This window comes from Sceloporus undulatus, chromosome 4, assembly GCF_019175285.1.
Source record: "Sceloporus undulatus isolate JIND9_A2432 ecotype Alabama chromosome 4, SceUnd_v1.1, whole genome shotgun sequence".
NCBI lineage: Eukaryota > Metazoa > Chordata > Lepidosauria > Squamata > Phrynosomatidae > Sceloporus > Sceloporus undulatus.
In genome coordinates this window covers 33,249,348-33,264,734 of record NC_056525.1, presented here as the reverse complement: position 1 = coordinate 33,264,734, position 15,387 = coordinate 33,249,348, and the positions used below count along the sequence as shown (strand labels likewise).

Sequence of the window (15,387 nt, the reverse complement as noted above, 5' to 3'; positions counted from 1 at the left end):
TTGCAGGGGGTCTGACTTCTTCTCCTGTTCCCTTATCTGTTGGAGTTCCCCAGGGCTCTGTTCTGGGTCCCCTTCTGTTTTCTCTCTACACACTGTCCTTAGGTAAACTCATTAGCTCTTTTGGTTTTTCCTACCATCTGTATGCCAATGACACCCAGGTGTGTCTTTCCACCCCTGACCTTTCTCCAAGGCTTGAACAGCAAGTTTCGTCTTGTCTCGCAGTGGATGCGCCATTGGCGTTTGAAGCTCAACATGTTCAAGACGAAGCTTCTTGTCTTCCCTCCTAAGTCTCAACACTCCAACACTCCTTTTCTGTCTCTGTGGACAACATTTCCATTTCAACCAGTCCAGCAAGCCCTTAGTCTTGGCTTTATCTTGACTCTTCTCTGTCGTGTATCCCTCAGATCCAGACCACAGCCAGGCTTGTAGATTCTTTTTGTACAATATGCCAAATCCGACCATATCTCTCGCCCTCTACTGCCAAGATCCTGGTCCATGCCCTGTGATCTCATGACTTGATTACTGTAATGTCCTCCTGGCTGGGCTTCCTTTTTCTCACCCCGTCTTTAATCTCTGTCCAGCATTCAGCTGCACGCATTATCACTTCCACCCACGCTCTGACCACATCTCTCCTGTGTTGGCTCCCTTCACTGGCTCCCACTCCCTTTCTGTATTCAGTCAAAGCTCCTGCTGTTGACGTTTAAAAGCCCTCCATGGACTGGCCCCCTCCTTACTTATCAGACCTTCTTTCTCCTCACCTTCCCACCAGGGCCCTCTGTTCTGATAGTCAAGGGTTCCTGTCCCAGCCCAGGATTTTCCTCTGCCCCATCCCGGATTCGCCCCTTTTCACTTGCTGCCCCTCACTCCTGGAACCTCTTCCTCCCCAAGCAAGAGCCATCACTTCTTTAACCAGCTTCAAAACGGAGTTGAAAAACCATCCTATTCAGAGAAGCCTTCCCAGGCATCGCCATAATTGTCGCTTACTATCTGATGTTCTGTTGTTGGCTGTTTATCGATCTCTATTTCCTGTATTGCTATGTTTGTATATGTATTATTCTACTTGTGAGTATGTATTTTCCCTGGATGATGATTAACCTTCCATTTGAAGCCAAGCCCTCCCTTCACGTCCATCTGCCTTGGTCCAGGCCTCGGAGGCTGAGATGAAACTGCTGGACTCTTACCCTTTCCCGTCACCACTCCCCTTCTCCTTCTGTGTCATGTCTTTTTAGATTGTAAGCCTGAGGGCAGGGAAACCGTCTAACTAAAAAAGTTGCTGTACAGCGCTGTGTAACAATAAGTGGTTAATAATATAATAATAATAATTAATAATATTAAATCTAAAGCTGTTAGTATAGATAACCTCTTTTGACCTTATTTCAGTCTTCACTGAGAAAGGACCCATAGGATACAATAGTGTTCTATTTCAGCTAGTATCTACAGAATACCACCATTAGTAAGCTCTAGTCCAGGGGTCAGCAACCCCTGGTGTGGGCCTAATCCGGCCCGCGGAGGCGGCAAGACCGGCCCCAGCCCGGTCCTGCCGCCGATTGCTGCAGGCGGTATGGCGGCGGCGAGGAGGGCGGCCACAGAGTGCGCTGCCGCTGCTCACCTGCCAACAGCTTCCTATAGCCCTGCGTGTGCCTGCAGGGCTGCGTGGAGGGCGGAATAGGAGGAGTTTCTCCTCCTGGGCTGGCTGGCCAATGGCTGCTGGCAGGGGCGGGCTGTTTGGAGCTTCACTGCCCCCCATTGGCCCGCCAGCCTCCAGAGAAGGGCTCCTCCTCTAGTCCTAGGCAGGGCAGGGCCGGGCGGGAGGGAAGCGGGGGTCCTCCTGCTCCCTCCTGGGCTCCCTGGGGGTCTTTCCTCTGCCAAACCTCTCTCTCCGGAGGGAGGTTTGGCGGAGGAAGGACCCCTGAGGGAGCCCAGGGCCTGGTGGGCTGGCGTCCTGGGCTCTCTGGGGGTCTTTCCCCGCCAAACCTCTCTCTCCGGAGGGAGGTTTGGCGGAGGAAGGGCCCTGAGGGGAGGCCTCCAGCACTGGCGCCCCCAGCCGGTTCTTTTGGCAGCCCTCGACGGACCTGGGGCCCCCTCAGGGGCCGGCAAGGAGGGGGGAGGCCTCCAGCACCTGGGCGCCCCCAGCCGGCTCTTTTCTGGCCTCTGACGGGGTCTGGGGCCCCTCAGGGGCCGGCCTCCTGCACTGGCGCCCCCAGCCGGCTCTTTTCCGGCCTCTGACGGGGCCTGGGCCCCCTCAGGGGCCGGCGAGAGGGGGGGCCTCCAGCGCCCCCAGCCGGCTCTTTTGCCGGCCCGTACGCGGGCCTGGGGCCCCCCTGGAAGCGCAGAGAGGGGTGAGGCCTCCAGCGCCCCCAGCCGGCTCTTTTGCCGGCCTCTGACGGGGCCTGGGGCCCCCTCAGGGGCCGGCAGAGAGGGGGAGGCCTCCAGCGCCCCCAGCCGGCTCTTTTGCCGGCCTCTGATGGGGCCTGGGGCCCCCTCAGGGGCCGGCAAAGAGGGGGAGGCCTCCAGCGCTGGCGGCCCCCGCCGGCTCTTTTGCCGGTCTCTGACGGGGCCTGGGGCCCCATTAGGGGCCGGCAAAGGAGGGGAGGCCTCCAGCACTGGCCCCGCCCCTGGAGGGTGGAAGCTCCGCCCTGGCATGCGGCTCCGCCCCGGAGGGTGGAAGCCCCCCCCCCCCGCTTCGGCCCCCCAGTTGTCTGAGGGACTGCAGTCCGGCCCCCGGCTCAAAAAGGTTGCCTACCCCTGCTCTAGTCTATAGGCTTTGTAATTTTACTTCACAGTAACTACATTTTCTGCTTCTGGTGTGTTTTGGCCTATATTTTTCCAATCTGAATAGGCTTCTAGTGGGTTTTCTATATGTCTCTGCCCTAGAAAGAACATATACTTCAAAGGGAAAGCTCATGCTGTTTTAAGAAATACAACTCAGTTGTATATCACGCAGCTGCAACATCTGAAGACTGAAAATAAGACTTGTAAATGAGTTTTCTCCTCTCCCCTCTCCTCTCTGGTGTCTCTTGTTCCTGCCAGTAGAGCAGGATCCGCCCTATCATCTAGGTAGGATGAGGCAGCCATCCTAAGCAGTGCATTTTAGATGTCACAGAGCGATCGTAAATATTTGCTTTTTTGCTTTCTTACTATATAGTATATATGTTCCTGTACTTTACTGCTCTAATGGAAAATTTAATACCAGAGCCAGAAGTAAAGTAGAAAGAAAAGGGATAGGTTCCTAAACCTCCAAAAGGAAGAACAGTTCTACATATCTCAGTAGACTTTTTATTCAAAGTGAACCATATGCACATATGAAATGAAACAGCCAGCTCAGTTAAGCCTTGTGTAAGTAAGCAAAAAAACATTTTGAGCCTTTTAGAGACCACATGGTGGATTTTTCCAAAATGCATCCAGGGATAACATTGTCTTTCAGTATCCTCCACTTTCCTTATGATTTCTGTATTGGTGTCCAGTCTTATAGATCTTTGCCTGTTAACTTGTGGTAAGCTGGTGAGGAAGGCTTTTCTGCTTTACTCCCTTTTCTGTTTTGCTGTTCACACATGCTCAGTATGGGATTCTGGAGGTAGTTGTTGTTTATCTTGCCTGTTGTAGGCAGGCAGACATAGCTGAACTAGGATGAGCTAGAGCAGAATCCTGCACTTTCCCAGTTTACATACTATTGCATCATTTACTGCAGCCACACTGCTGCAACACAACACTGAAAGCTGTGTGTTCTTCAGCCCTGTTCTGCCCCAGGTAACAAAAAGTCTTGAACCAACCCTGCTCTAGAGCCAGAAATTACAGGAGTCAGCAGCAGCGAAAAACTTTACACATGGCTGTGATTTCTGTGAGGCCAGCTGTGGCTTTGAAAGTCAGCAGTAGAACAGCACTTGAAACATTTGAGTACTAGGCCAGTATATATTTTTGTTTCTCTTTATAACTCTCAGTTTAATTTAGTGTATTTTAAGGATATTATATGCAGCCTCGGCAACTTTGGTTAGTAGGCAGTTCATAAATACTCTGCATAAATAAATATCCCCAAGTTTATTATCTTTTTTATTCTACTCTTGATAATCTAGGATTTCTGCAAAGGATCTGAAAAACATGCTCTCACAAGTCAACTACCGTGTTCCCAACATGAGATTTTTACGTGAAAGGCTAACAGTAAGTCTTTTCTCTCCTGTAAACATGCATGCAGCCACTTGGCAATCATTGTCATGAACTGCACTAAGAAAACATTTCTTACATGGGTAAGCAAGAATGTTCACTCAGGATCATTTCATTCAGGCTAGGTATGTTTTGATCCAGAAAGGTTTGATCTAGAAATACGATGCTGTCTGTTATCTGGTCAAATTATTTGTTCATTTAGACAAATATTGTCGACCCAAAAAGATATATTTTCCATCAATTGATCGTTTTAACTGCCCCAATGGGCTTGGGCCCATCAGCATGTAAAATGTGTGCCTTGCCTTTGAGTTAAGAGTAGATAGATTCTGACTGCATCCACTTGCTTTTTAAATTTAAGACACATGGTTCAACCATGACTGAATCACAAAGGCTGCCGTATTAAACAAAAAGAGGAGAGTATATAATACTAAAGTCAGCCCAGTCTTCTTAAACATGCTGTGTTGTCCACAAATGGAATAATTAATCTTTTATATATCCTTCATACATGAATGGGGGCAAGCATTATTTATTAATAACATTTTCTCCCTAATGCCTACTTTCAGGATGTGGAACAGAGGAATGGGGATATCACATATGGACAGTTTGCCCAGTTGTACCAGAGCCTCATGTACAATGCGCAGAAAGGAGTGAGCAACATTTTATTTTTGTACTTGACAATATGTATACCATATATATTTGATTATAAGTCGACTTTGCGTATAAGTAAAGGGCAGGTTTTGGGGCCAAAATTACAGATTTTGATATGACCTGTGGATAAGTCGAGGGTAAAACTTAGGAGCATGAAACAAAGGATCTAAATGAAGCAAAGGAAAATAATGCCAAAGAACTTACAAAATTCCAGCAGGCATAAATGTTTGTGCTCATACTAAACGTTGGATGGATTATGCTCTTGCCTTTCATCAATGGAGGGTTCATTTTTTTATAGGCGTTAAACTACCTTACTTACATTGACCCATGGATAGGTCGAGTTTGAGGTTTTGGGTTAATTTTTTTACTAAAATTTCTAGACTTGTACATGAGTAAATACAGTAATTTAGGCAACATTATTTTCTATTGCTGCCTTTCCAAATGCTTTATCCTTGCCTTTGTTTATGCTTTATCTATATGTGCTGTTTCTGGTATATGAACTCAATAAAATCTAAATTGTACACTTTTTCCTTGATCAAGTCAGGAGGCAGTTGTGTATTCATAATGCGCTTGAATTCCTATCTCACAAACTTCTCAAAAATGGTTTCTACATGTGTGACTCAGGCTTGAAACAGACAGACAGGAAAAAGTGGCTTTTGGGAGTGGAGTGTGCACATGATGCATGCCCCAAAAGTGACTGGAAGCTGCACAGGGAGTGCTTCAAAAGCACTAAACCACAGTACAGCCAGCACAAAAAGCAGCTAAAAAAAAGGCCACTCTTGACAGTGGCCAGACTGGAGACCACAGCAGCGGCCTGGATCAGGCCAGAGCCCATGCAGTTGCTACTATCCCGTGCCATTCGGGAATCAAGTGGTGCTGGAACTGCCAGAGTCCGCGCCAAGCTGCCAGTCAAAATGATCCCTCAGCTTCCGATTCACCTATAGTCCAGCTTCTATTGCCTATGCTCAGAAAGAATTGTTATCCATCCTGGTGAGAACTAACATAAGTTCTTTGAATGGTAACATGAAAATGAATTTTAGTGATTCTGTGAGTGGCAGACTCATCACACCTTTCTATTAGGGACTGCTGTTAAGTATATTAAAAAAGCATGCAAGCATTTTCCCTATCCCTTACCTTGATTTGTCACTTTATTTATGAATGTATATTACCGTTTTTAATACAGAAACGTTTTAGGCCAATTTAACAATCAAAGCTGTAGGCCTAAATCCAAATGCTTGTTTGTTCCAACTGAATTAGAACCAATGAATCAATTGGATTTACATAAGTGTTGACGTACTATTCATCAGTTGATTCTTGGATGTACTATAGTTGAGCTACAGTTAGACTTAGGCCATAGTAATATGTGAGCAGCATGGTGTAGTCTTTTGAGTGCTGTACTACAACTGTAGGAAACTAGGGTTTGCATCCCATCCCAGCTGTGGAAACACACCGGGTGACCTTGGGCAACTCACACTGTATCTTAGAGGAAGGCAATAGCAAGCATTCTCTGAATAAATTGTACCAAGAAAACCCTAGGATATGGTCTCCATACATCAGAGTTGACTTGAAGACACGTAACTACAACATAACAATGAGGAGTGTTGGTTCTTCTTGGTACGAGTGTCTGTGCCTCAACCTCTCTAGTCTACATCTTTTATTCCTTCCAATTAAAGCAAACTGCAGACACAGTACAGTGGTGCCTCGGGTTACGAAATTAATTCGTTCCGTGGCACCGTTCGTAACCCGAAAAGCCTTCGTAAGCCGAATTGCCATAGGCGCTAATGGGGAAAAGCCGCGATTCTGTGCGAAAAAGCCGAAAAAAGCACCAAAAGTTTTTTCGTAACCCGAAAAAACATTCGTAACCCGGAACAATGTTTTCCTATGGGATTTTTTCGTATCCCGAAAATTTCGTAACCTGGGTATTTCGTATCCCGAGGTACCACTGTATAAGGGACTGGAGAATATGGAACTATTGCTGAACCATGTATGTCTTAATTGATGTGAAAAATATCACTCTGAGGATAGCAAGCAAGATAATTAATTTATATGTTTCTTTCTTCTTATGCAGATGGCTGTTCCATTTTTAGAAAGGTAAATTGCTGCCTTTTGTGTCTTGGTAGGAAGAGCTGAGAGTGTTGAGAATTAAAATTGTTCAACAATATAGAAATATACCTTTCCAGCTTCAAGCTTCCATACTTCCAGCTACACAGAGGACAAAAATGAAGAGGGCTGGGCAGGCATGAAAAAAGCTTCTTTCTCAGAGGTGTACCTCTATTGGCATTGCCTATGACTAAGGGCATAAACTAGTTCCTGCAAGAGAATCCTATTAGATAGGCTTCAACATTTCTTTAATAGTAACATTATTAAAGTGTTGAATAGAGATGCCTGGTGGTAGAATTTAAAAACCATGGGTGCTCAACATAGGGACTCGACAGACCGCCCCAAAAGGGTGGGCTGGAGGTGTCTATTTGTACTCCTGATGGAGGCTGCCCCAACCAAACACCGCGGCGGACACCATGAATGCACCAATGGCACACTTGCACGCAGCGATGACACACACATGGCGTCATGACATTTAGACGCTGCACTGCGCTTGCATCGTCATGGCGGCCCCTATGTGGATGGGGCTGCGCCATGATGGTGTCACCGCCGCACAGTAGGGCTTGGGAGCATGTGGTTGTTCTGCAGTCCCGAGCCCCAAAATCAGCCCCAGACCGCCGCTTTCCAGGAGTCTGTACCAGGCCATAGATTCCAAAGCAAGAGCTCCTTTTCCCCATCCTTGGTTCTCAGATGGGGATGGAAATTATTTGGTATTGCAAAGCTCATATAAGCAAGACTGGTTTATAACTGCTTTATAGTTCTTTTGTGGCTGTGGCTTCTGAATTTAGGAGTATAGAACTAATGAAGTTGCTGGTGCAATCTCAGTGAAATTTCTATTTGCTGTCTGTTACTACCTTTTGCTATTTAGGAATATATCTGGTAATGGCATGCCCAGTGGAAGGATGGTCTCTCTGTCATTGCTAGAGATCCTGTAACACCTTTATCTGGTTCTTTGGACTTGTCTACACTTGCCAGAATACTCCAGGCTGCCCCCAGTGTATTTTGGTCTCCTCATTCCCCCTGAATTCACCTCCCCTCTTTACCTGTTGCAGACAACAGACAGCTATTGTGTCCCTCCAAGCTGGCCAGTGCTGCCACTGTGGACACAAGTTGATCTGAGGTTGGAACAAGGCACCCAGCCTTCTTCTGACCACAGAGCAATTCAAGGTCATAGAGCAACTTAGCAAAGACATTGAGGGACTGGCACCCACCCTCACTGTGTGTCGTAGCTGCGTTTTGTTCTGAGTATTCTGGATAAGTCTTTTAAATGTGGGTCAGGGGATAGAAACCTTGAATTGGGTTTGGATGTTGTGTAAAAAGACGGGACTTCGTTCAGGGTTTTTGGTTACATTTTGTAAACATCATGCAGCCAACCTTGTTGGAAGTATAGAGCTGATGTAGATAAGTTGTTTGTCTCAGAATTTCCCTGTGGGAAGACAGTAGTAGTCAGAAGTAATAAGACTGTCAAGTGGATGGCTGGATCTCACTTTCAGTCTTCCCCTCTCTTAAGTTGTACTAGACTACATCTCTCATCATGCCTAGTCAGCATGGCTTTTGATTCAGAAGAAGAATGCCTTAACTACAACAGGACATCTGAATTTTGCCCCATCTTCAGTGATTGGGTGGTCTTGCGGTCTGGTGTCCTTCTGACCAACATGCATTTGTGCTTTCTCCTGCAGCAGCGGAGAGAGATGTGAACATGGCAGAGTATCTCTAACAGAATTCCGGACATTTTTGCTAGAATATCAGATGGTGAGTTAATATAGAAAAGAGGAACAGTTTGATGATGAGTCCATTATTTAGATAACACTCAAATGTTGAGGTTTTTATTGCATTAATGCATAAAATGATAGGGATCTTTCAACCAGAAATAACAGTGACTTTATAAGTCTGACAGCCAGGAAAACAATGACAAGTTCTTTTTAATTGCCATCTGATGGTAATAATGTTGTATTAATAGGTGTTTCAACTGCCCTTCTTTGGAACAGTGTACAGATAAAAATAAAAAATGAAGAACAGAAGGTTAAGAGGTGATATGATAGCCCTGTTTAAATATTTGAAAAGGATGCCATATTGAGGATGGTGCAAGCCTGTTTTCTGCTTCTCCAGAAATTAGAACAGAGGGCAATGGATGCAAACTACAGTAAAAGACATTCCACATAAACATTAGGAGGAACTTCCTGACAGTAAGAACTGTTTGACAGTGGAAAATACTCCCTCAGAGTATGGTGGAGTCTCCTTTGGAGATTTTTAAACAGAGGCTGGATGGCCATCTGTCAGGAGTGCTTTGATTGTGTATTTCTGCATAACAAGTTAGACTTGATGGCCCTTGAGGTCTTTTCCAGCTCTATGATTTTATGATTCTACTCATGTCATTGGCCTTGCGTATTTACTCTATTGCTGAATTTCATTACAGTAATTTATTCTACTTTTAGTCCATACAGTAACATAGGTTGTTGTTGGTGAGTCAGCTTTGTTTAAACAAGTGTGAAATGTAGAGGTTCTTCGAGAACCAACATTGCTATTGATAAGCAAGTAGCATTGGTGGCAAAGGGTGTATTTTATTGGCTACATCTGGTAAACTGGGTGGCTCTTGTAGAGTCAAAATCATGCATGTGTTGGTCAATTCTAGGATTGACTACTGCAGTTTGATGTCCTTTAATACAGTTTTGGAAATGCAGTTGGTGCAGAACCATAATTCACTGCTTGGTGGGCAAAAGAAGGCAGGTTAATGTGTAGGGATACAACACATTGCCATCTTCCCCAGGAAACCAAGATGTTTCTTTTTAGCAGCCTTCAGAGGCTGGTACATCTCTCATGTTAACTGGGAAAAGTGGCGATATGGGTGAAGGATAGAGGAAGAATGCTGTTTTATTTGTGCAGCTGTTTTGTTATTATTGATTTTTATCTGGATGGGAAGTTTTTAATTATTGATGTGGGATTTTGTTTGTTTGTTTATTTTTACAATGTATATAAAAAGTAACTCTTCTCTGTTCTAGGACTGTGGCACTATTCTCTAAAGAGAACCTTTGTGTTGTGATAATTGGTTGTAATTTCCATTAGAATTTTTACAATCCTCCCCTCAACTTTGTCTTCATCAGGGTCTTGATGGCTAGGCTTTATGCCTAAGTAGGGATTTAAATGATGTCATTTCAATCCAAGTGCAATGCCATGTTTCCATTCTTCATTATCTCTTTGAAAAATGCTGCACTATCTTGCAGGAATGTTCTAAGGCTTGGAAGTCGTGATTGTAAAAAAGTTTAATTAACTTAATCCTTAGAATGCCTGGATGGATCTAGCTTCTAAATGTCCAGCTAACTTTCTGCTGCCTTGTGTTTGCAGGAACTTTGGGCTACTAATCTCTCCTTGGTTCAGGATTTTATGTTCAACTTCCTGAAGGACCCACTGAGGGAAATTGAAGAGCCTTATTTTTCTCTGGATGAGGTAAGACTCCCTAGAGCTATGGTGGCAGACCTACGGCATGCATATCGGAGATGGCACGTGAAGGGCGGGGAAGAGGAGAAACAGGGATGTACCTGTTCCTCCTCTTTCCGGCCATCTCGGGCCTTCAGCTGCCTCTGGAGGGTGTGGGGGGGAGGAGGAAGAACAGTCTCCGGACAGCCAGCTGAAGGCCTGGGAAGACGGGTGGAGAAAGTCCTGTCCTCAGAGGATGGAAGTCCCATCGATGGTCCCTTCCCCCCCGGAAATTCTGACCCAAGCACTGGGTAACACCCGGTGCCAGAAGGCCTTTTAGTTTGGGCACTCGGTCCCTAAAAGGTTTGCCATTACTGCCCTAGAGTGTACTGAACAGAGGTGAAAGTGTGTAGGTATGTTTTGGAGACAGTGGCTTGGGGCCATGTGAGACCACTAAACACTCCCCTTTCTGCCATACCTCTGCTGGGAGATTGCTGGTGTCTTAGTAGTGAGTTGGGTTGCCAACGTGAAAAGTGGAGAAGAATGGTTATGTAGAAGAGGGAATTTCATCAGGTACAAGATAGCCGAGGCTTGTTATCGATTCATTTTTCTGTAAATAAATCTAATTAATTTTTTTTGTGAGCAATTGCTTATATCATGAACATGTGATTAATGATAATTAGGATTTTCCAAGGTGGAGCATATACAGTGCGCTTTCAGTTTACGCTGAAGCCTCACTGCAATACAGTAAATGGGGAGGGGGGGGGAATCTGTGGCACACACGTGCCATGAATACGAGCCCCATATATTCAATGGGGCTCATGCATACACATTATTCACCTTATGCCGGTGGGCTCTGGAACAGATCCCCTGCATAAGGCAAGGGTCCACTGTACATAGTTCTCTATCTCTATTTAGGAATATATATGGAAAATATAACTTTTCATCAGCTTTGTTGGCTGACAGCTGGTTTCATGGCTCAGTTCAAAGTTCTAATGCTGGTGTTCAAAAGACCTAAATGTTCTATGGCCAAGATGCTTAAAGGACCTGCTCAGATGTTCAGCAGATACAAGAACTTGGGAAAATGATTGATTTTTTTTGGACTAAATTCTTAGTGTCTTCCAACCATGAAAGTCAGTGACCATGGTGTGGGTGCACACATCTGGGAGTTGTAGAGACAGCCTTCTATAGCTACATATTTGTTTTACTGTTGTTTCATTCCATGTTTTCAGTTTTACTTCATGCTTTTGCCTTGGAGATCCCTATAGAATGAATGAGTGAGAGTTAGAGAATGTTATGTTTTTGGATCACAGGTTCCATAATCCCTTAGATCCTGGGGGATTCAGGAAGTTGTAGTCCAGCTACACACTCTGGGGTGGTATGCAAATATTTTCAATAAATAAAAACAAATAGCCTTAAATATTTGAACCTTCTTTATGTTAATACTTTGGGTGGTTCTCTTCTTTTTTTTCTTCTCCTTGGACAGTTTCTCACCTTCCTGTTTTCTAAAGAGAACAGTATCTGGAACTCAGAGCTTGACATTGTACGTCCAGAAGACATGAACAATCCCCTCTCCCATTACTGGATCTCCTCTTCACACAATACGTAAGTGGAAATGAAAAGGAGGGCCTGTTTGCTAACACTTCTGGGCACTCCCATTTATATTCTTTTTCTGACAGCATAGTTTTACTGCTGAGTTGGAGCTCCTTTTGTAATTCACAGCTGTTGTCCATTGGTACAGACAGGTCAACACGTGAACTGGCAAGTCAGGACTGAACTAAAACAGCTATGGATGTTGCAAAAAATATCTTAGTGTGACAGCTTTTGTCCTAACTATATGATCCTAACTGAAAAAGTTTCAACTGGGGTTATGGTGGTGCGAGAGGAGGCATTTAACCCTCCTACCAAATCATGGCCTCTGTCGAGATTATGTCCCAACCTCTGGATGTCAATAGCTGCTTAGGATGAAACATCCTGGTACATCTTTTAGCAGATTTTGGGGAGATGATCTGGATCAGAGCCACAATGCAGGGAGAAGTTAGGCTTCTGTGTCTTTCAGGTACTAACTAGATCTTCTCCTTACCACTCCAATTGAAGTACATTCTGGTTTGTCCTAATTCCCACCAAACCCTGTGATTTTGGAGTGTCCAGAGCACATGTCTAAGAAATGTGACCTGAAAGAGGATGGAGTACATAGATCATTTGGAAGCTGCCTCTGATATCCTCTAAAAGGCCTTTGCATGGACCCTGTGTACTGGCACACTTTCTGAAGAGGACTCTTTGCTGTTTTTCTATTTCTCCTTCCATCATCATCATTACCATTATTGTTGTTATCTGCCCTTGAATCACCCATGACTCATGGTGACCCTGTCAATGAGACATCTTCAAGCCTCCTATCCTCAACTGCTCTGCTTAGGTCTTGTAGATTCAAATCCATGGCCTCCCTAATTGAGTCTAGCAATCTGACAAGCAGTCTTCCTCTTTTCTACTGCCTTTCCTAGCATTATTGTCTTTTTTTAAGGAGTCATGCCTTCTCATGATGTGAGCAAAATATGACAGCCTCAATTTGATCATCTTGGCTTACAGGGAGAGTTCAGGCTTGATCTGTTCAAGAACCCATTTGTTTATCTTTTTGGGTGTCCATGGTATTCTCAGCACTCTTCTCCAGCATCACAACTCAAAATAATTGATTTTCTTTTTATACACTTTCTTCACTGTCTAGCTTTCACATTCTTACATAGTGAGGGAGTATACAGTGGACTGGGTGATTCTAACTTTAGTGCTGTTGCATAGCTTTACTCTCTAGGATCTTGTCTAGTTCCTTCATAGCTGCCCTTTCCATTCCTAGTCTTTTCTTTTTTTTTAATTTCTTGACTGCAGTCCCTTTTCTGATCAGTGTTTTATCCAAGGTATGTGATAAATTATTTTAAACTACTTTAACTATTTTGATTTCCTCATTGTCTATGTTGCATTTATGTAGATCCCCCATGATCATTGTTTTTGTTTTCTCTACGACCCGAGGACCTCGCTGCCACCGTTCATGCTTGTCAAGGCCTCAGCAGACGAACCTCTGGTTTAAAGGGCGAAGCCAGTTCTGTGCACACTGTGCTCCACCAGAAAAATCCATTGCACAGGCTCAAAGGATACATCCAACTTAGAAAGTGTGGGATGAGTCCTTCCTGAATCTTTGTTCGCGAAGTAAAGCCAGAGATGTTTAGCAACAAGTCTGCCTTGACAATTTCTTTCTTGAACTTTCTTAGTAACTACTCCAAGTCCATGATTTTTCCACTAGTAGTATGGTGGTATCCGCATATCTTAGATTGCTGATGCTCCTCCTATTTTTACTCTTCCTTCTTCTGAGTCCAATCCTGCTCTTCATATGATATTTTCTCCATACAGGTTGAATACATAGGGTTTCAGCCTTGCCTGACCCCCTTGCCAATGGGCAATTGCTATTGCTATTACTACTTATTGAATTTATACCCCACCTTTGTTCCAGATGGGAACCTAGGTGGCTGCGCATTGTTCCATTAATGCACACTAAATCAGTCTTCCTGGCTCCCACCCTGTAATAGTAGAAACTTAACTTTGTTCCAACATACACTGAGCTGTGCAGTGGACATAAAAAATTCTTAGCAATGCTCGGTTGCATATCACCACAATTATAAGCACATTCATAGCAGTCTTTCTGTTCATGTATGGTGTATGTATGTGTGATTTTTTTCCTCCCCTTCATGATAGGTACCTGACTGGAGATCAGTTCTCAAGTGAGTCCTCATTGGAAGCTTATGCTCGTTGCCTGCGCATGGGATGTCGCTGTATTGAGCGTGAGTGCATGCTTCTTCCTTCTCCCTACTCCAAAACTGAGAGTCTGTCAATCTTGGATCTGGAAGTAATTTTCACTTTAGGAAGAAAGGGGCTCACATCTTAGTTTTACAGCATACTTTTCACATACAGAAGGCTCCAGATTTAGTGGCTGAAGGATTCATTTCAGTGTGAAAATATTGTGGTGCAGTGGTTTGAGTGCTGGGTTAGGACTCTGGGAGACCAGGGTTCAAATCCTTGCTCCACCATGCAAACCCATTGGGTGACCTTGAGCAAGGCACACTCTCTCAGCCTCAGAGAAAGGCAAACCCCCCTTCTGAACAAACCTTGCCAAAATTAAAAACCATGTGATAGGTTCGCCTTAGGGTAGCTGTAGTTTGGAAATAACTTAAAGGCACACAGCAACATCAAGGAGCAACCAGATCTTTTGGGCCTCAGCTGCCATCTCCCTTAGGCTTTATGGTTAATAGCCAGGATTGATGGGAACTGCATTTCAAAAATATTTGTATGACACCAATTTCAGAAAGATTGGAGTAGGCAGTGCTCAGCTAGATGGATAACATGCCACTATGTAGTTTTAGTTGAGAACTCTCTGGTTTAGAAACTTTTCTGAGGAAGCCATGACTCTTGATTTCATTAATTGCCACTGGTTTGTGAACTGAACTGAAAACTAATTATTCATTGGCTTGGTACTAATAACATTCAATGAAATCTGTGCTACTTATCTTTAGAACATTGCTTTAAAATGTTCTTTGGGGTTGGGATCCCAGGTACATTTAGAGGGATTTGAGGAAGCAATCTTGTACCTTAGAATTAATTTTGTTTTTATTTTTTTATTAAGACATATCCATAAGTCTTTTTATTTCATAAATCCAGAAGTCAGTTGTTAAAACCCAAAAAATGCAATAAAATCTCAAGTAAAAGAAAACAATAAAATATTTTTTAAAACAGTGCAGCCAAATAATAGAATAAAATAAAATTGGTAAATTGACTGTTAATGATCAGGAGACATATATGGACAAGCAAAACTTTAGTAGGTGGCAGGAACATCCTACATGGGAATCCCGATGTGGTAATTACATAGGGTTGGCACCACAACAGAAAACATTTTTCCTGCTCAATCAGCTTCCTATGATTGCCTCTAGATTCCTTGTTTACTACAGACCTGAGTTTTTATGCATTGCTTGCTTAATGTTAATGCCCTTTACTTGTATTTGAGAACTTCGATTTAGAGTTTTTTTT

The 15,387-nt window shown here is 44.0% G+C and overlaps 1 protein-coding gene across 6 annotated transcripts in view; it reads left to right on the top strand.

Annotated features, from left to right (window-relative positions):
• PLCG1 (phospholipase C gamma 1) overlaps positions 1–15,387 on the top strand; it is a 140,069-nt gene that overhangs the window by 74,945 nt on the left and 49,737 nt on the right. For 5 of the 6 annotated variants that reach the window (XM_042464872.1, XM_042464870.1, XM_042464869.1 and 2 more), the window contains 7 exons: positions 4,071–4,155; positions 4,722–4,805; positions 6,875–6,897; positions 8,586–8,658; positions 10,249–10,350; positions 11,807–11,925; positions 14,062–14,147. In XM_042464872.1, coding sequence (XP_042320806.1) covers positions 4,071–4,155; positions 4,722–4,805; positions 6,875–6,897; positions 8,586–8,658; positions 10,249–10,350; positions 11,807–11,925; positions 14,062–14,147 — 572 coding nt within the window. The remainder of the gene's footprint in view (positions 1–4,070; positions 4,156–4,721; positions 4,806–6,874; positions 6,898–8,585; positions 8,659–10,248; positions 10,351–11,806; positions 11,926–14,061; positions 14,148–15,387) is intronic. The other variant, XM_042464871.1, reaches the window with a different exon arrangement.